The following is a 22,173-nucleotide window of genomic DNA, read 5'->3' as shown; positions in this document are numbered from 1 at the left end:
GAATGTATAAATTCTAGAGGAGTTGTGTTATAATAAAACATGGAGCCAATGGTGCTCAGTCCAGTATTTCTAAATGTGCTGCCACAGATGGGCATAACACTGGTTGAAGTGGATGCAAGTATATAACTTAGTAACTATGCCCATTTATCCACGGATTGGAATTAGCCTCTGAGGTATGACATCGGATGACCCATATAATATAAATCGTCTAAGCTTTTTCACTGCAAAATGTGACCTCGGTATTCTTTTACCTTGTGGGTTCATTTGTAACAGTAACTCCACTAATGTGTTTAGTATACATGTATGTTCAGGCAGAGTATGTCTTAGAAGTCAAAGTTTCAATTTTGAAAAATACAGACATAGAACCAAAGTATGCTTTTCAAAACACCATTTGAGCCTTATTCATGTGTTCTTTCTAAAGTGGAATTGCAGCTTACCAAGCTGGTAGCTACTCATTTCAAGCAGGCAGCTCCCAGAGGTTAGGCTCAAAACCACAAATGCTGAACTCCACGCAAAATATATATATATATGAAGAGGGAATAAAGATCTCTTGAAAATACTATACAGCCACTAACATATATTGAGCTACAATATCAGCTCTGTGATGTGGCAGAGCACTGCAAACCAAGTTCTAATTGTAGATCAAAAAATACTTTAAAAAATGCGTTGCTTAGTTCATCATGCTTAAGACTAGATTTTCCAGATCCATGTATCCATTTATTGCAAACCAACACCACTATTAAGTACTTTTCCCTCTTTCTTTTTAGTTGAACTACAAAGAAGAAGAATACTTCGAAAATATTATTCAAAATCTAGTATTTACCCAGAAGAAGAGGTTGAAAAAGCTTAGAGAAAAGGTGGACAAAGAGGAGTAAGTATTTAAAAGGCTGTGAAATTTCCATATCTCCATTCTTGGAGATACTCAGATCTTGAATAGAAAAGCCTCTAAGCAACCTGATCAAGTTAGCTTTACGTGGGGCCATATGACTTCTAAAGGTCCTTTTTACCTAAATTATTCTGTGACTCCATGTTTTGATTTTTGATTACGTTATCATTGGCATAGTCCTGTTCCAGACTTCTTTTTTAAGGGGGAAAAAAATTATCAAAGCCTGCAACTTTTCGGACTCACTCTAGTCAGACATCTTGCTTCTTCAAACTCTCACTTTTTCAGAAGGTAAAGGATCTACTTCACACCTCTGGAATGACCACTATGAATTTTCCAAATACTGTGTCATAGCTTTTCAGAACTATAGTCATTATTGTGGATAAATAGTTCCAACAGTTGCTTTTGCTGTTCTGTATTTATGTATCATTAACTGAAAATTTATGTTCCACCTAACAGCCACCTCACTTCTGCTCTATTTTAACTTAAAGCTGTGTTTGGCCTTGGCTTGTTCAGTTGCTTCAGCTTGATTTAACACATCTCCTATTTTGCCCTTATAAGTGTATATTTGTTAGGTGTAACTACCGTAAGTTTAATCACATTCAAAGATTACCACAATTGTGGTAGTCTTTGAATGCAAAGTATTAAGCACAATTGATTATGCTCTGATAGTTCTAATTTATTCTGCAAATTAATTTTCACTTAGACAAGCAATAGCCACTGTTAGAATACTTGGCGTTGCCTAGGACTGGCATATGCAATACAGTTATCAAATAGATCATTTATCACAGAAATTAATTTCACTCAGAGAGCACACAGCCAGGAAATACAACTTCAGCTGTAAGGCCCAGCTATTTGATTTTGTAGAACTGGTCTCATTTTCTCTGACATCTTTTCTGAAACACTATTAAATGTGTACAATAATGGCCCACGTCAAAACACTAGCCCTGCTTGTGATGCTAGGAAATTCATTAGGTGATCATTGATGAAAGCCAGTAAAATTGTAAAAAAATTGGAAAAAAGATTTAAAACTCATTATATTTCCTGTTAGTTCTCATTATGTCCAGATGGACCCAAAAGTAACAGTGAAATCCTTCATCTAGGCAAGTAGGTATTATTTAAGTTAAACCATAGGACTGTGAATCAAGCCATGCCTCTGCCACAAGAGCTCATGGTGATCTATGTACCTTCATTCCTCAAGACATTGTATTAAGGAAAAAATGGTAATAGTCTCAAATCTGATACTCATAATGTACTGGTATATGAGACAGCTGGATATATGACAATGACAGGTGACACAGAAATCCTTTTAAGTAAGCAATCTTAAAAAAGTTCCATTATGCCCAAATGTTTAGATACCATTATAACCTCAAGGTCTGTGTTTCAGTCTCTTTATATGGGAAATTTTGCCTGTACAGTGCTGCAGTGTGAGCAGAAATAGAAACAAAAACTAAGTATCATTGTTAATCAGTTTGGATAATGAAGGGAAAGGACTACTGAAGTGATTAAGGCATTAGAGTGTCTGACATACAATGAAAGGCTGAGCGCATGTTGGACTTGACAATGTCCAGAAGTTATCTTCCAACCTCAATTACTCTGTCATTCTGTTATTCAATTTCTAGGTTTGTTCCAGTAATCATTAACTCTGCCATTAAGAACTGAAATTCTAACTTCTGTTCTTCTGTTGTTGCTAGGTGGATAAGTGGAGCTGCTGTGGTCAATGCCTTTTATTCAGCAAGTAGAAATCAGATAGGTAAGGTTTACAGATATAATTGCCAAATTATTTTTATATATATGTATGTATGTATTTTTAAAATCAAGAAGTGAAACAATCATAATATTATGGGGGTTGAGAAGGGCCTCAAAAGGCAGCAAAGGGCAGCAAAATCAGCAGTTTTGTTTGTAGTGAATTGTTCATGTTTTGAATTGCCTTTGTGCAGAACAAGGGCAGACGATTGGGATTCAGCCATGAAAACAGCAGCAGTGTGGAGTGGCTAGAAGTTTAATAAACAAGCAAATTTAGTGGCCCCACCAAATTTGTTTTTTTTAAGGGGAGGTAAAACGGTACCACCTTTACCTGAAGGAAATACTAATACAAAGTCCCGGAGCTTCCTGCTAGGTACAAATGGCTTCCGTTCCTTATAGCCCCTTCGCGATCCCTTTGTCCACACTTGTTTAGTATGGCTTTGGGAAGGATGTTGAATTTCATCCTGCTGGTTAATGAATACACCAGTTCATTGACTGAACTGCTCAGAATTCTATAATGTTTTGCACAATAGGCCAGAATCAGAGCGCCTCATACTTGTTCTCAGGAAGCAGTACACTTTGCACTCCCCAAGAGTAATCCCAGAGAGTGAGACTGGTCTAAAACAAATGTCATATTACCAAGGCAAGTGTTCTGCATTCGATGATGAAATACCAGTGCAGAACCCAGCTTACTCTCAGTTTCTATCTCCTCATTTCCAGCACTTTCCCATACACAGCTGTAAGATCCAGTGCCCAGAAAAGACTCCAGCAATCAGCTTCACATAAGCTGTGCTAAGCAAACTTAGCCCATGCTGCATGGGACTGTTTGTCACTGTTCCAGAGCTGCTTCAGGTTCCAAGCAGACAGAAATCCTACATGGCTCTGTCACCACCTTCTGTAAAAACAATCAGGACAATTGGAACAAAGCATCTGAGGCTCAAGGAAACCAGCATTTCTCAAAAGACAAAGTCTGCTCAGAAAACCTCTCACCAGCTATCTCATCTATAGCACTTCAAGATCTGATTATGAACCCATAGCATGTAGGGGCTCCATACTAGCATTACCTTCAAGCAGTCCCATTTAAATTGCAAGCCTTAACTGTTAGCTATCTTAAATGCAATGTCCTAATATATATTCTTTTACATATGGCTTAAGAAAAGTTTAAGGAATTTTGGGGCATGCTTAATTGCTGTTCTTAAGATTTAAAGTGTGCCAGATCACTTCCAAGATCACTGTCTGATGTGTCATTTAGTTCTGCTGCTTTTGTTGGAAAAATGAAAATGGAAGCCTGGTAGATTAAACCAAGGAAAAAAGTGAAATTTAAAAAGTCAGAGAAGAGTTCAGTACAATTAAATAGTTTTTGTAAAGCTTTTGAGTATAAACATTTCTAATTTGAGCCCGTCCCAAACCATCCATGATTATAAATAACTTAAAATAGAAGAGAAAGCATTAAAATGCATATAAAGAAAATTTTAAAATATCTGTTAAGCTAAAGGTTAGAACCACACGGAAGCACTGAGGTTTCTCATCCTGTGAACCATACCAGCTCTCTTTACAGCGGCGCAGTCTTTCAAGAATCACAAACCATTTTACAATGTTACGTCTCACAAGATTTCTGTCATACCCATTCTGAAAATATTGTTATTATCCACATTTCATAAATGTCAGTGTCCTTCCTAAGCCATTAGTGAGGCACCATGATCCACATATAACTCCTGAAAACAAGTCTCTAAAAACAAAAAAACCCTTGTCCTGCAGGGCTCTGCACGGAAATGAAACAATATCATTTCTTGTTTATTTATGAAGGCTTCCAAAGAAAATATTTGGTGGAGACATTATTTTCATTGCCAGGGATGTAATTACCATTTCTTTTCAATCTTCAGTAATGCCTTGCAATATAGTCCCACTTCTTTTATCAAACAAACCATTAAATCAAGGTGAAAAATGTCAGGTACCCTCTTCCACTGGGATCTTGTAATACTAGTGTCAAAAATAATGTCACTGATCTGCACAACTGGCACCACCAGCAGGACTTCGGTAGCACCAGAGGTAATCTGAAGCTTTGCTTTGGGACCAAGTATCAGACTTCATTATGTGGCAAAAAGCACTCCCTGCTGTTCAGTCTGCAAGCACAGCTGCACTAAGCCAAATGAATGCAGGTTTTTTCCAGTTTTTACAGGGTATGTTTAATACAGCATACTAACATTTTCAGTCAGTGCTTTCTGTACCAAAAATATAGCACCCCTGATGACATGTCTTGATTCTGTGCGTGCAGGTTTAAAGGAATAGCATCAGGTTTGTAATGGAAGAAAACAAACTAAGCCAAACTTTCCAAAAGGATTTTTCCTTTTTAATTATTTCTGTCCCCACTGAAGAATTGAAAGACAAAAAAAAAGTCCCACAGCCCTAGATTTTCAGATTTTACTGAGTGAGGTGATCTGTTAAAAGCAGAATTCCGTAAATATGATCCTGACTTCTCCTGCTAGTCACCTATGTTTTTGCAATTGCTTGCAATTTCAGAATCACAAGAGTACCGTTCTTGGGGATAGTGGGAACTGCAGCATTGTTAGCCTCAACATCCTGCAGGCAAGAATGAGGCGGCATGGAGAAAACTCCTTGTATTGGTGCAGTCACAAACAGGACAAGAGAATGCAGCCCACTGCAAATGGAGCTGTTTGCGTAGGAATTCAGCAGCTACAATACTCACCTATTTTTAGGTTTCACATCCTAGTCAAAACTTCGGTGATTTTTGCCAAGGTTCGTGAACTTTCCCAGTTAACCCAAACCGTTCTGGCTTTGCAGTGGGTTCTAAAGGTAAAACATGAAATAAGCACTGTGAAATCCAAGATGGCTTCAGAGAGACAAAACTCTGTTGACTTAACCGACCAACACTGCTTGGGTAAGGATGGCAAGGCAGTGCAGGCAGTTTGGCAGGTGGTAATGCTAAGTGAACATTCAGCTCATTACTGAACGTTTAGCACAAAAATCGGCTCCAAAGGCTTTGTTTAAAATAGCTTTGTTCACCAATTCATAGAAAAGGAATCATGATTTGGAAAACTGAAACTGGTGACTGGCAGTTAATATGAGCCATAAATTATTACCTCATCCTTTAGCTATGGCATGCCACAGGATAATTAAAGCAGTCTGATCTTTCAAGCGATGTCTGAATTAGCTTAGTATTATACTTAGAAAAAAAAAAAAAAAAGAGTTCTGTGCATGATATGTAGGAAATTTAGAGCTCTGATACTACATGTTAATATGGTCTGATCTTCACTGTTCCATCAGCAGCACTGATCCTAAGAAAGCTGCTCAACCTCAAAAAAATCAGCTGAGCTGCTGCTAGCAAGGTGGCCCACCGTATGTGCCTTTAGATCCCAGCTGCCTCTGACCCACAGGCAGGTATGCAAGACAGAACTGACCTGTGCCTCTGGCCCGTGGGGGGTACTGTGCAAAGTCAGTCTGGCAAAGGCATTGCTGTTCTCAAACACATTCAAGAAGAAAAGCAGCATGTTTTCCTCTGTCCAGGGCTGCACAGACTCTGAGGGAATACTTTATACCTTTTCCTGCCTTGAATATTCATGAAGCTGAAAGTGCATTCTGCCCTTCAGATCCCAAAGGATTTGCACTTCCCTTTTCTTTACTTCTCTACTTGAAATGTATCCCACTGTAGGAGGAACGCCTGCCCACTTCAGACCTGTATTTTGCAACAGAAATGGTGGAATAAGTTGTTTTCAGAAAGGTGGAGTTAAATAAAATCTATGGATTCTGACATTTCACTCTAAAAATGGAAGTAACGGTGTTAATTAAACTGAACTGAAAGTTGTGGGGAACTGTCTCCCTCAGGGAGGGAAGGTCATCCTGCAGTTCTAAGCAAAAGACGAGCTGAGCTCCAAGCGACTTACAGTTGTAACACTCTAGGCCATTGACTGATGTGCGCCATTTTTGAGCAAAGATCTTGCAAGCAGTGATCTCCAAAAAGAATAGTGGTCTGATGCTGTGCACTCCACATATTACTCTGTTCTGCCAGTCATCAAAATAGCCCATCATGCAGTATGGCATTTACACTCTTGTCTTTGCTGTCAATACTTTCTCATAGTAACATTGAAACATTTCAATATTTAATTCCATGCCAAACTAAAAGTGTAATAGAATTACTGTGACAGCAGGCAGCAGTTTGGACAGGACAGCAGAAATAGGAGTTTTTCTAACCTGTTTATTATTTTTCAATTTTCCTATGGTTCTTTCTCCTCCTGAAAGAAACTGCTAGAACTGTGCTTGATTTATTCTGTTCTCTTTTTCTGTTGTGTGAAAACTGTCATCCTATTAGTCTTTTTTGTTCAAGTTTTGTAGAGTTTCATACATCTTATTCACAGTGAGAACTGATACTTTCTGTTGCTGCAACAGGCTGAAGTACAGGGAAAAGGCCTGCATGAAATACAAAACGTAACTGAATATTTTATAAATTTTAAAAAATCTTCATATATATATTCATATAAAAAGATCACAATTGCATCATGATTTCTTTTTTACTAATTTGTTTCTTAAAAGCCTACAAAATTGATCACAGAAGTGGGTGAAAATATCCGCTTTGTTCTAGTTCTTTCATGGCCAGCTTGGCCTATTTTTATTAATTCTACTGGGAGTTACTGATATTTTCAGTGGAATAAATTCCTTTCTCTGAGACTGGTTTGTGGTGGGGGCAATAATCGAATAACTTACTCTGCTAGGGGAACACCCTCTCACTTTCCATGATGTTGTGAGGTTTATTCAATAATGGTACTGGTGTTTATTTAATAGTGACACAGGAGTCTGAGAATGCTAGGTGCTGTAGATTAGAAAAGTAAACTGCATTTCCACAAAGTGAAATAGTAATGAAGACAAAGTAAAAGCTGATCGTGATTTTGCAAATGTCTGAAGAGGGGGGTGGTCCTGCTGATCTGTTTCTACCATCCTACAGCCATTACCATGTGTCAGTTCACTTACTGTTGCTGGTAGGTCTGAGAGAACAGCATGACTTTAGTTGAAGCCCATAAAAATGGTCTGTTCACACTGGATTCACGTAGAATAATGAGGCAGGGACTTAATTGTATTGTGGTTTTATTTGCAGTCTTCCCCGCCGGCATTCTGCAGCCCCCTTTCTTCAGTGCATCCCAGCCCAAATCTCTGAATTACGGTGGCATAGGCATGGTCATCGGTCATGAAATCACACATGGTTTTGATGACAATGGTAAGGCACTGAATTTCTAGTTATAAAACTTGCAATGCACAGAGTGTATTATGTGCTTTAGTGCTTAATCATTCCAGGAAGCAGATAAAATGAAGTTTCCATATAAAAGACCAGATCTGGATTTCTGAGGCTTTACAGCATTCTTCCCCATGATGACTCCCAAAAGCATGATCTAGAGCATCCCACACACTCCTGTAGCTGCTAGGCTGCAGCAGCAGCCCTGAACATGGGCCTGTGGCACACAACGGGTTTTAATAATACTCCCTGTTCACTTGCTTTTCCCAAAGGCTACATCAAAACCCATCACAAACTACACAACTGTGAACAGGGTGTGTCACTAGGCGGGCACAGGCATGAGCCCCAGGGTCTAGCTACCAGACCTGCTGCCCAGCCACGTCGTTCATATCTAGACCCGCACTATGATCAATCCAGCATTCACTGACAGGTCACAACCACACCAGGCTTCCTAGAAGAGCCTTATTCCCATCTTCTGATTCTGAATTTGTTTGGTTTTCTTCTCCACTGAAATAGGGCCCTCTTAGAAAAGAAAAGCAAAAAAAAAAAAAAAAAAAGCATCATCTGCATGACTGCCTCATTACAGCAGTTTTTTTGCATGAGCAACTATACTTACTTGCTACCCTTCTTACTGCATCAAAACCCTCTTTTCCTGTGTACATAATTCTGTTATTATTACAGGCAGAAATTTTAATGAGAACGGAGACCTTGTAGACTGGTGGACTGAAGAATCGGCCCGCAGTTTTAAGGAGCTATCCCAGTGTATGGTGTACCAGTATGGAAACTTTTCATGGGACCTAGCAGGTGGACAGAATGTATGTCATATTTATTCATAACTACCAATGTTATTTTTAATGGGGAAGCACAAAACCTTATGTCCTATTTACATGAATGCTGTCTTGGCCTATGGCCAACACTGTTACCACTACACCAAATAAAAAACCCCAAAAGATATTTTTAAAGACAGCAGTAAACATACACTGACTGTTCTGAAAAAGGCAGAATTTATGTTCTGAGTGAGTGGCAAAGTCTTGGAAGTCTTTGCCCTAGAAGCCTTTTTGGGCCCTCAAAGGCTCTTTTTTAATTCCACAAAGGAACAGGGGAAAAAAAAATAATCAGAAGTTTGTACCTCATTTCCCCAAACCTGATGGGCAAATAATACATATCCCTATGCAAACAAATCCTGCCTGCTCCTGTTCTTCACTCAAAAGTTTCTTGCTCTTTCCACCAGAGAAACATCTGGACTACAGAGTGAAAAGGTCTGAGAAGAATTAGGGCACAGCAGGAGAGGAAAAGATGACAGGCAGATTTAGGAGAGGCAGGCAATCTACATGTGACTGCATTTGCAGCATTCTGCACAGTTACAGCTCTTGGGCATTAGTGTCATTCATGTCTGTGCCTGGAAGCCCTAATTCCATGAGAACAGTTAGCAGGATCAGGTCTGTTCTGTGTCCCAGTGACATCAGTATGCCATTAACTCACAGAAACAGGTGGCAGTGATGTATAATTACATACACTGAACAGTAGACCAGTCCTTTTCCTGTTAAAATGCAAGCTGCAAAACTGCCTGGAAGGAGACAGACAGCCCTGGAGAGGTAACACAGCACTTCACAGCTTGTCCTTTCGGGGGTGTCAAGGTGCTCTGCCAATGCACTGCACCGTCTGTAGCACGCAAGCCAGCTTTAATCATCTAGGGACCGCTTCATTATCTACACAGTGCTCCCGCCCTGCTGCACTGCACTGTGGAAGACCACTTACTTTTGACATCCACCTTGTTTATTTTGGACCTCACTGGATAACCACGTGTGGCATTGAAATGCGCCACCACCTGCTTTTCTGTAAGGAACAAAATTTCTCTCTTGGATGGGACCTCCTACAGTTAAATGGGTAAATGAGAAGACACAAGAAGATATTTCTCCAACTACTACTGTCTGCTTTTTTAGAGCCTGACAATACATACCATCATATAGAATAGGGAAAAGATAAAACTTCCAGCCCTGAGGTTTTCCTAATCTATGTGTTAAACTGGTGGGACCCACAGAGAGGCCAGTAAAAACAGCGAAGAATACTTCAACATATTCTTCTGCCTTTTTTTCCACACATTAAGGCATTCAAGGTTTTGCAGCTTTGAATATCATAGCCCAGTATCTTAGGCTAAAGGTTGAAAATACAATTTTTTAAAGATAAAATTACAGATTCTCCATTACCAGAGCTTCAGCATCTTTAGTGGTACTTCACTGACTTATGAATAATATATCAGCTAAATAGGTCTCTTTCACGTATCCTGCCACCAAAGAGCTACCTAACTTGCTGAACACACAGAGAAATATTTTGTAACAGATTTGCTGATGCCTGTTAACTGATTATTTCAACTATTTGGAGTCTGAATTTTAACTTCTGGAGACTATACAGATTTTACTTCCTCGAACTGGAAATGCAGTAAGAAACTGAGGGTTAAAGACATGGAGAAAATAGGAAGATCGCATGATCAATGACTAAGCATCAAAAAATCTAAGTAAGAGAGATACAAGAGCTTAGAAAGTTGCCTGTAGGGGAAAGAAGAGGATTAGGAAGAGCAATAGTATCCACATGGATTTTGAGACAAGGGAGACAAAGACTTTTTGCAGATGTTAACATAATCTCCTGCTAAAACTTCAGATTTTAAGGGAATTCTTGCTTGTAAAAAGTGAAAAACACACAAAACTTGACATTGCAGGTCCTGGATAAGCTCTTCTTTTCAGAAAACTATACTTTTCCTTTCTATTTTACAGCTGAGTGGAATCAACACACTAGGAGAAAACATTGCTGATAATGGGGGTGTTAGACAAGCATATAAGGTAAGAAGTATCCATTTTTCTGTTTTAGCTGAAACCATCATAGATTAAGAAAATACATTTCAGAGCCTCTGAAGAAGAAACATTATTGTTGTGTTAGGTACAGGACCATACGTACTGCATCATCGAGGCACAGTTTAAAACTATTGGCCAGCTGTTGTATTGCTTTTATCCTGTTAATTATTGCAGGATACATATTACCTGTTCCTAGTACACTCTTTCTCAGCTGACCTCTTTCTATTTTTTTTTTATTTATTTTTTCCTTTTGTGAATAAGGAACACGTAGACTGAAAACATGTAATGAATCAGACTTGGACCATCACCCAACTAAACTGATGATACTGAGCAGCTGTCTGCCTCTGGCAGTCTTTCTTCACCAGCTTTTTTTATGCCAGGAGGGAGGGACAGAATGACTTTCTTCTGACCCATAAACAGTCTCTGCCTACATGAAATACTATTCACTGTTCAAAACACTGTTCAAAATACCATCTTGTACTACTGACTTGGGTCCCCTGTACAGGTATCCAAAGATGTCAGTGACATCTGGACTCCTTGCGCTAAGCCTTCCATGGGAGCTGTACGCTCTCTGGCTTTCCTTTCATTCTCTCCCTGAAGTCAACACTTAACTCCTTAGACTGGCCAACTTTGAGACTGAAACTGAAAGCAGCAGAGGTCTTCTCTTGGTGACTGCAGGTTGGGAGGTGAGAAGCCAGTCAGCTTCTCTATGATTTTTTCTGGTTACTTGCAGATCTGATGGTTGCAGGCCTTAATAACACAATCCTCCCTCTCTTCCCCTAAACACCTGGTTCTGTGGCAAAACATACACACTTGACAACTGGAGTGCTGTCACTCCCCAGCAGAGTGCCCACTGGCATGCATGGGCCAACTCACACCTCTCAAAGTTACCATCACAGCTTCCACAAAGACAGCCATCGGCAGCACATACTTCACTAGAAATATACGTTTGAGGGCAAATACAATTATTTATGAGAGTCTGAAGAATGATTTGGAAGCCAAAAAAGGCATCAGTACGGCATATTAGATTAGTCTGATCTTCAATTACTAGAACATTTGTGTATTTAAAAAAAAAACACAGTACAAACCCAGGAAAGGGGATAGTCTTTCTGAAAGGAATGGGAGTAGCCAGAGAAAAACAGGTCAGAAGTTCTACAAAAAATAATTCAGTATTCATAGTTATTATGACACCACATAAATAGTAAAAAGAGGTCCGAAAGGAATCTTGAGAGGTCATCCAGTCCACCCCCCATCTTCTAGCAGGTAGAATCAACCATTTCTGTATCATTCAGACATACCGTAAGCGAAGTTCTGTTACCTCCTTGCTGCAGTGCGAGCGTCATCATGTCTCTGCTTTCAACAGTGGAAACGGAGAGCAATCTGCTCCTTCCTTTTCTGCGACCTTTTACATATTTGAAGACTGTTACTTGAAGGCCCAGACTTCTCTTCTTTAGACTAAACAAACCCAATTCTTTCAATCTTTCCTCATAGGTCATGTTTTCTAGACCTCTGCTCATTCTTGCTGCTTTCTTCTGGACTCCCTCCAGTTGATCCACATCTTTGTTGAAGTGCAGTGCCCAAAACTGGACAGAGCGCTCCAGCTGAGACCTGGCCAGTGCCAAGTAGAGTAGAAGGACTACTTCATGTATCTTATATAAGACACTCCTGTTTATACATCCCAGTATGACACTTCCCTTTTTTGCAGTACTGCGGCACTGCTGGCTCTTGTTCAGCTTGTTATTCACTAAAACTTTCAGAGCCTTTTCAGTAGAACCGTTAACTACTCATCCCTCAACTTGCACTTGTGCAGCTGATTGGCTTTACTCAAGTGGTAGCTTGGCACTGACTTTAGTCAGAACATTTCTCGAATTTGCCAGCATCCTTCTATCAGTAATGGCATACTAACACCACATTGTTTGACACATGGTCCTCATAAGAAACATGAAAGCAGCTGGTTTTACTATGGAAAGGTTTTAAAAGTCATCTGCATTTTGCTTAGTAAAAAAAAGAACAAAACCACAATAAAAAAAAAGGTACCTTTCATTATGCAAAATTAGATAATTGATAAAATTCATGTTTTCTCCCTGCAGAATCACTTTTGTGCTACTAAAATTGGATCCTGGAACTCTGCATTGTATACAGGGAAAGCATATCTTACCCTAAGTGCAATATTTTAAACTCTAAGCCAACAGTTGGCAAAAAACCCATGAAAAACATGATAAATGTATGAGGGCAAAGCACACTGTAAACAGGACAGCGCATACATATGTTCTGTAGAATCAGAGAGAATGATTTTTTGACACAGCTTAAGCTTTTTACCCCACACCTCTCAAGCCTAATGGGAAGAAGAAGGGAAAGAGGGACAGATGAACAAATGGGGGAGTAACAAATCTTCTGATCACATCTTCTTTGTCTTGGAGCTCATTTGTACCTCCTTGAGCAGAGGCAGGCTGGGCTGCCCTGAACAGTCGCTTAGCCCAGGGATCCACACACAGGGAATCCCCAAATCATGCGAGACACCTCAGCTACGCTCATTTTGGGACTGTGCCTTAGAAAGCAGCACAGCAGTATGGTTTTCTGTATGGACCTTCAAGCCCTGATCCACAGAACCTGCAGGAGACAGAGCTGCTGTGGGTGAATCTTTATACAGAGAGCTCTGAAATCTGAGAGTTTGGAGGCTGGTTTAGCACAGAGCTTGCTGATGCCTCACTACACCTACCCTTCGGAGAATCTCACAGTCATTTCCATTACAGAACATATTCTATTTTTTAACACAGAACCACTTTCCTTTCTGCTGTCATTAATTAACCCTCTGAAAGGATTTGCTAGGTAAATATGTAACAGTCCAATGGAATTTAATTACAATAAAGCTTGCTGAAGAATAGTACTAACTCTCCATAGTTACTATATTTCAGAACACAACTGTCCTCTGCATTCTTAATTTCTTCCCCTGTAAATCATAGTTATGCAAAAGTCTTGTTGAGCATACCCATCTTACCAAAGTTATTCCATTAGACTTGCCTTCTTTTTGCTACAATAAACTGCCTTCTTTAAGCCTATTTCTCTTACCATTTATTCCAATATAATTCAGGCAGCTTCACTAAACCTGGTATAAAACAGTACTGTAAGGCCCATTGCATGAGAAAACTGTCTTCAGTCAGTCAGGCCACTGGTATCACAGTGCTAAGAAATGGCCCTGTTGTCTTCTGCTTAAAGGTGGCATGTGGGTATGGGCAGCCAAGGTAGTACATTATTAATTGCGTTGAAGAATCCATGTTCCTCCTTGTCATCATTGCATTTTGATTGGTGGGGCTGGAAGCTGTAACATTTCTACTCATTCATTCTACAGGCCTATGAAAACTTTGTGAAAAAGCATGGAAAAGAAAAACTTCTTCCTGGTCTTGAAATGAACCATAAACAGCTGTTTTTTCTGAACTTCGCACAGGTATTCTATATGCTTCTTGACTGAAGGCTTTGAAAATCACTTGAAGTTGCAGTTTAACAGCAAGTCAGAGTAGGCTGCCTTTCACAGTTCTGCTAAGAGCTGGCAGAATTGCTAAGCTGAGCAGTGTTCACTACAAAGTAGTGAAGATAAAGTCGTCTTTGGTAATTTTTATCTTCCCTAAATGAATTAATCCATGAGTAAGTCTGGTAGACAGTTTCTTGTGCCCAAGTGCCTTTGTCTGAGGACAACAGGTTACTTTTTTTTTTTTTAACAGAATATATCTTTTTTCTCTATGCTCTAATGTGAAATTTATTCTTATGGCATTAAGTATTTCGTATGAAATGACAACAGGTTTCTTCCTGGATAATCTCATGGCTGACAAATGCTCTTCTTTGTTACGTGTAGGTATGGTGTGGAACATACAGACCAGAATATGCTGTGAACTCCATCAAAACTGACGTGCACAGCCCAGGCAAATTCAGGTCAGCATGTGTAATAATCTTCAGTGCAGTTCCTAGGTGCAACACAGCTTTTAGATAAAGAATTTAAAGAACTCTACACAAAAGGCTACGTTGCGCTGACCAGGATAGATCTAGGCACATACACATATATAGGCACAGCGCATTGAAGATGGTTAAGAGAGAGAAAGATGGACTGTCCCTCCAGACCTCCCAGCCCTGGCATAGCTCTGTGCTGACAGAAACAGGCACAGTCCTTCCCAGGAAGCTCCACAGGCTTTAAGGTTGTGGGGAGTTGTCCTCTCCCTTGAGATGATACAACTTAATTCTCTCCACATTATTGAGAAGCTTTGAACAACCATCATCACAGGGCACAAACCCATCGCCTGGCTGTTATCAAACCTGCACAACTCTTACAGCTGATCCCAGTGACTGCATCCAGAAGCCAGTGCTTTTCCAGGAGTCCCCTGGCTCCCGCAATAGCTCCTGATAGGGTTCTCACAAAGACCAAAGGCTATGGATGGACTTCCATCCTCCACTAAAGTCACAGGTAAAATGTCCAGTTAACCTGCGGAGTGCAAGGATTTTACTCTTCCAAGCATGGAGCAGAATTCCATCTTCTTTTAAATGGTAATAGTGACATGAGAGAGAAATCACTTTCTGCCAGTAGCCTTTGCTGTCATTAGAATGAGGAATGCCTTTGTCATCTAGAGCTAGAAAGACGTTCTGTTCAGCAGAGCAGACAGGCCCGTCTTTGCTGTGATGTTAACAGCGTTACTGGTAATGCCTGTAGCCCAGAACCGGGGCTCCCACACGCTCACTGTTTTTGGTCTAATAAATGTTTGGTCAAATGCCACGAGATCAAGTAGGAACGTAGACATCACAACATCTGTTAGCTTTGAAAGGCTGTGTCATCTCCAGGATTCACGTACACAATAGCTGATTTCTCTCCTGATACAATTCAGTACATTAATTCCACTACCTTTGTTTCAATGGCTTTTCACCAAAGATTTATTTTGTTTATCCCACATTCTCAAATATTTAGTGAAAGCAGTGACTGTTCCTTCAATTGCTACTTGACTGGCATTTCACTGTGGGTGGTTTCTGTACGATCTGCAGATCCCTCCCAGGGGCAGTTCATGCTTCAAGTCGCACAATCGGCCAAATTTGCTAATGAGGCTCTGCAGCGGTTCTTCAGAACTGTGCCTTCTCCTTGCATATCTAATTTGCATGAGTCACGAGTCCTTTGAAATTCACTAGCTCAGCATCTTTGTGTAATTGCATGTGTATATATCTTTGATATATTACATCTCATGTTGTGCTGTTTTTACATTGGTCTGAAAAGCTATAAGCTTTATGTGGAATTACACATGTACTGAGAAACCATATTAATATTTTTAGAATGTGAAGTAATTTTCAGGATGAGCCCCCCCCCCCCCCAGCTCTAAAATAGAAAGTGTTTCAGTACATGAGACATACCCACAAAGTTACTGCCTAATGATATACTATTCAAATGTCACAATGTCCCCCAATGTGCCTTGGGTTTTTATAATTATTATTATTTGGGGTGGAGAGTGTTTGTTTTAACACCTGCTACGCTGACGAGAGGCTATTTCTCCTTATAGGTAGGACAGGCAGGTCTCCATAAAAACTATTAATTGTGTAGTACAATTTTAGTTCATGGGCTACCAACTCTTGAGTACTAGACAGGTGGAAACTTTTGCCTGCTAGAAAAATAAGAAGTTAACAGAAAGATGCCTTGGATCAGGTGATTGTCAAAGGCAGGCGAAGGAGTGTCTGTATCTGAGTGTTAATATGCAAAATTAGAACACAGCAAGTACAGTAACAGATACAGGTCAAGCCCTGCTTATGGACCACATCTCTGTAAGTCCTGGAGGTGTTAGTAAATGAAGCAGGATTCCTATCCCACTGCTGTTTTATCTGTTTGTTAACAACTAATGTAAGTAGAGTTTTATTACACCCAAAATACTTTTTGCTCTGTATCTGACAAAATCCCATTTTGGGAGTTCTAGTCCTTAAGAGAAATGAAGCACTGCTAGATCACTTAAATCCATGACTTCCTTTGTGATCATTTTTCTGTGCTATCTCCTGTTTGGCTGGTGGCTCCTGAGACTGGTTAGAAAGTACTCTTTGATGTTGTAGAGACAGTCAAATTGTTGCAGATGTCAGCTGCTGAGCTTCAGCTCAACTTCTGTGGGCACTTTCTGGGTCTGTTGAATCTAATGGCTGAGATTATTCACAGTATAATCACAAATTACTCAAAGAAACAGTTCTTCAAATAATTCCTGGCCCACAATCAACATGCATCAGTATCTATATTTGACAGTTGAAGCTGAAATTGTTTTCCTGCATAGGTACGTGCATGCTGTATTTCTGTTCTTGAAGAAATGAGCAACTCTTAGCAGATATATTCACAGATGTTCACAATTACCCATATAAAAGCTGGTTTAGCTGGAACGTCCTCATATTCACTTGAAAGCTGTTCTTTGTGTGAGTGTTTTTTTCAGGAAACTCATTCACTGGAACATTTGTGGATAATGCCCAGAGAAGCAGTGTGATCTCAGTTAAAATTTGACTGGTGTAAAAGTGTAAACGAATATTCACTGAAAAGTTACATGACAGCCCTCTACTTCAGGTCCTTGTTTTCCCTTTACCAAGAAACCTGTCAGCAAAACATAGCTGAAAAAATTCTTAGTGAAAACTAACAACAAGCAATAAACCTGTCCCTAGTGAAATAAATGGAAGTATTGTGAGAGCCAGTAAGGAAGAAGGGACAGGTCCTTTATCCTGGGGAGGGGGGTGTGACAGGGACCATGGAAACTCAGAAGAGAGAATACAGCCACTGCTGGAGGTGAAGTGGAAGCAATAGCCAGAGTTCAGAAATACAGGTGTTTCCCACACTATTTTGAAGTGATGCAAAAAAGAAGTTAAGAAACATGAGTCAAATTGTTTGTTTTGAACAAAGCAAGCAACAATGTCAAGATGATGTTTTGTTTTAAAGGGTCATAGGATCATTGCAAAACTCTCCGGAGTTCTCTGAAGCCTTTTCATGCACCAAGACAAACTACATGGATCCTGCTAAGAAGTGCCAAGTTTGGTGATGGAGCTGTAAACCTTGCATCTCAAGAAGCTTTCCAGAAAAAGAGAGAAATTTTGAAGTAATTTTGAGAAGGGGAGGAAGGAGGAAAACTGAGGGGAATATGCCAGAGTAGTCACTGTAATTCTTAGTAAACAGGCAAAAACATACAAACAAAAAGATCACACATCAAAACATGCAATGAAGGACGAACGCCCGTGCAGCAGTGAGCTGCCCTAGCTGATCAGCTGCTTTTCCTGTCACTGAACCCTGTAGAACCTAAATCATTTGACGATGTACAGTAACACATCCCTTGTAATTAATCCTGTTTCCCAATGGCTTTTTGGATTTATTTTTAAATGTCAAAGCATAACACATTATTGCCCACTGGGCGGCGAATGCATATTTCTGATCAAGTGGAGGAAGGAAATGCTAAGTGACCCACAGTTTTAGACATCATAACATGATAATGAGACAACAGTTTATTTCTTAGGTGTCAGACTTTGTACCCTCAGCTGTTATGATAAATCTGTTCTACCAAATGTTTTCATTTTTACTTGAAACCATTTATACAAGAGGAGTCCAAAGACCTGCTGTAATTAAGTAACTTCTCACTAATTATTCCATGTGTGTTACCTGAAGTCACTATTTACAACAGTTTATTTACTGCTTTCCAGCCAAACTGAAACTGTAGGTAATTTATTAATTTTTGAACATATAATCTGTAAGATTGTGATCAAAGACCCTTTCACAGTTTTCTAAGCTTTTTCTTGCTTTCTCTAAAGTTGGTCTTTTTTAAAGTTTCTAGTAATGTATAAATCATAGTTTTTATATTTAAATCTGAGCTACACTTTTGAAGTATTGTAATATATTTTAACAGTGGCTGCATAGAACTGGGGAATTGAGTTAAGCATGGTATCAGGCAATAAGATAAAGTCTACAAAACTGAGCTCTGCACTGGGAGCACACTAATATTCAAGTTTTCTGATTTTCTCAGAGTTTAGGGTCTGATCCTGCGCATAATTTGTACACGTTCTGATCTATGTCAGTCCTCACATCAGTAAAGCTGCACAGCTGATTGCAAGAATCAGAAGGAGCTTTAAGAAGGTAAAAGGCTTTAAATCTGCAATGATATGTATTAAACATCCTCATGCAGATTGCAAAGGAACTTACTGCTTTGTATATCAAAGCAAACATTTTCAAAAATAAGTACCAGATACCTCAGATGACTGCTACAATAGGTATATTTAAAAACCTATGTTCCTTTTAGCTTTCCAAGTTTGTCATCTGATAAAAACATTTTGATAATAAACTGAAATTATGAGCCAAATGCAATGTGTGTTCTTTAGAGGAAATACAAAGTAGAAAAAATATTATCTGCAAATGATCTCTGTACTCGCCCCTGAGCGCCACACCTCAACATCTGTAACAACTGACAAAAGGAGAATTCAAATCATTTTGTTCTAGTTTAAAAGCAGGTGTTAATGTTAGTTAGTATCTTAAGGAAATCACACCAAAATTGCCTGCAGACAACTTCCTCTTCCAGGACTTTTCCCCAACAGTATGACAAAGAGAACAGAAAACAGAATCCTTTTCACAAATTCCCAGCTGGAAGACTCGTGCTTAATGCAAGAGGAGCAGCAAAGGTGCCGGGTAGCATCCAGCCCAGCCCCTGTGGTGCTGGAACTCTGGTGCCTGGGCCTGCAGTTTCCAAACAGCAGCTGAAGGGTCTTTGCTTGTGGTGTGCTGGGCAGAGCACGCGGCCACAAGCAGCCACAGACCCCTCCGAAGGCACAGCGTGCCCAGGAGACCACACCACTGCCTGCTCGTGGCTGCCTTGCCTGTAAGTCACTCCTCGCCACAAAAGGAAGCAAAGTGTGAAAACCAGTCAAATTTAGAGAAAAGCGCCAGAAAAAACTAATGATCGAGGTCACCGGGTTTTCACCTCCCTGCTGGGCCCCTTGCTTCACTCCTCTCCATGTATTTGTCAGAGATTTTTTTATACTCTTTATCATTACCCTGATGCATGCAAGTGAAACTCAACCCTTTACGAATTCAGGCCCATAGAACTGTGAGACAGGATCCCCACGTCACAGCTAGACATGGTAACAGTCATCAGGGAGAGAAAAGAAATTCAGAAGGTAACTAAATAAACCAGTGGATCAATAAATACAGAATAAATAGCATTAAATGTAATAATAAATATAAAATCATTAATAATTAGCAAGTAGATAATATATCCCTCATAAAAACTGAGTAATCAATACAGGTCAGTCACTTCTAAAGCGTGTTTGGTAGCCTATTGGCAAGCTTTTCTGATACGCCTTGTGTTTCATTTACCTGCTAGACAAGAAACTACAAAGAGCATATTTATTGTTGGAGATAGTGTCCTCCCTTTAGGCACACTACACAGTGAAGGTTTTTTCACTTCTCAGTGGCCCACCTACACACAAAAATAGTTGTGTCTTGATTCACACTACCTTCTGATGGAGCAGGAAAGGTGAATTCCTATATATTACTGAGGATATGGTAATTTCTATCACCGCCACAGTGAGAAATAAAGCTGCCCTTGTAGAAAGTAGCCAGCAAAGCTCTGGCTGGAGCAGCGACAGATACCTCTAAGGACAGAACACATACATATTTGACAGCTGGCTTTAGACACGTCATCAAACCTAGCTTTTACACTCACGAATTTTTAGACTCCCCTCCCAGAACCCCCGTTTCATCACTGCTCCCTCACCTTTATTTCACTACAGCAAATCCATCTGTAACAATAAGACAGAGCTTGGAAAGAAGTTTGCGTAACATAAACCAAACATAATGCTTCTGACCAAAAGAAATCGCAAAGTTCCCCTAGGGATTGTTGGCTATGCAAAGGGCCAGAAATATCTCCCTTTCATTGTGTGAAATCATGAAATGAAGTGAATGGACATCTAGAAAACAACACAAAAGCACCCCAGGACTCGATGTGAGTGAGAAGGATTTAAAGACAAAGGACCTGGTCAATATAGGAACCTAAATGGTCAAACTGTTTGTACAAGTCCTATTCATACATGCCCATGCACTTGTATCACTTTGCAGAATCACAGCACGGTCAGGGCTGGAAAGCACCTCTGGAGATCACCCAGCCCAGTCTCCTGCCACAGCAGGCTCTCCAAGAGCAGGCTGCACAGGGCTGCATTGGGAATATCTCCGGCAAAAGAGACTGCACAGCCTCTCTGGGCAGCCTGCTCCAGTGCTCTGCCACCCTCCAGGTAAAGCAGTTTTTCCTCATATTCAGATGGACCTTCCTGTGCTGCAGTTTGTGCCCGTTGCCCTTTGTCCTGTCACTGGGCACCACTGAAAAGAGCCTGGACCCATCCTCTGGACACTCACCTTCAAGATACTTGCAGATAGAAGTTCCCCACTTGGTCTTCTCCAGGCTAACATCCCCCTGAGAAGCCCCCTCCTTCCTTCCCACAACTGTCCTACTACACTCACCACAGGCTCAAGCCTGCAGGTGCAAACGAGCCTGCTCATTTCCTTATTCCCCTTTGGAGCAGGTGGGGAAATACATGTAGGGTTGGCCTCCTGGCTACAGCAGCTCAACCAGAACTGTGTGGGTAGCTGCAACTACTGAAATAAGCCCTAATAGGAAAAGATTACACTCCAGAACAAAGAGAAAACAAAGAAATCATCTGCAGCACAGATCTGAATCTCAATGTCTTGTGACATCAATCCTGGGCCTAGGCACTTCATACACCACCACTCATCAATGTAGTGTTCTCCAAAAGTCACTTGGCACATCAGCATTATTAGTATTTAGTAATAGTATTTAACAGAAATCTAAAATGCAAAATACACATCTTAGAAACCAGACTTTAACCAGTAGCAATTACAATTTCCTTGCTCATGCAAAAGTGAAATTCAGGTCTTCATAAAAGAAAAAGCACTTGTCATTCAGATGCGAGGTACTCGACATTAAACAAGCAGTGACAATCAGAATGTATCTTTCATCACAGCTTGCAAACTAATTAGTGCCTGCAAGTATTCTCCTTCTCAGAGCATTATTATGTCAGGGAAGTATTAATAGACATGCCATGGAAGGCATTTACCAAAGGCCTCAAAAACAACAAACAAGGATGCAGAACACGTCACTGTGCAGCATTCAGATTTTACTGCTTCAGTCCTAAGCTTCACGAGAGTTCACATGGGGTGCAAATGCACTGGTCCTTTCTAGCATGCCCATGAGCTTGGCATGAGGCACCTGTGAACTCAGTAAATTGGCAGGTTTACTGCCAAAAGTTATAAAAGCAGTAAACATGATATCACTAACACAAACACTGTGTTGCTTAAGTGTTTCCATTTTCTGTAGATTTTACTTGCCTTGGCTACACTACCTAAGAAAGCATGTCTCTGTTTTATTTAAAAGATGCTTAGAATCAAGTTGGCATGAACACCAGAAATATGAAGA

General features: G+C 40.1%; 1 protein-coding gene across 1 annotated transcript in view; it reads left to right on the top strand.

Annotated features, from left to right (window-relative positions):
• MME (membrane metalloendopeptidase) overlaps positions 1-17,950 on the top strand; it is a 47,195-nt gene extending 29,245 nt beyond the window's left edge. Inside the window, exons 16-23 of the mRNA XM_040613851.1 lie at positions 768-871; positions 2,578-2,636; positions 7,737-7,856; positions 8,553-8,686; positions 10,643-10,708; positions 14,070-14,165; positions 14,571-14,647; positions 17,646-17,950. Of these exons, the coding sequence (XP_040469785.1) occupies positions 768-871; positions 2,578-2,636; positions 7,737-7,856; positions 8,553-8,686; positions 10,643-10,708; positions 14,070-14,165; positions 14,571-14,647; positions 17,646-17,745 (756 nt within the window). The 3' untranslated portion in view covers positions 17,746-17,950. The remainder of the gene's footprint in view (positions 1-767; positions 872-2,577; positions 2,637-7,736; positions 7,857-8,552; positions 8,687-10,642; positions 10,709-14,069; positions 14,166-14,570; positions 14,648-17,645) is intronic.
• The last annotated feature ends 4,223 nt before the right edge of the window (positions 17,951-22,173 follow it).

Source organism: Falco naumanni, chromosome 13, assembly GCF_017639655.2.
Source record: "Falco naumanni isolate bFalNau1 chromosome 13, bFalNau1.pat, whole genome shotgun sequence".
NCBI classification, from domain to species: domain Eukaryota; kingdom Metazoa; phylum Chordata; class Aves; order Falconiformes; family Falconidae; genus Falco; species Falco naumanni.
Note: the sequence above shows the minus strand (reverse complement) of the source record. Positions and strands in the feature narration are given on the sequence as shown.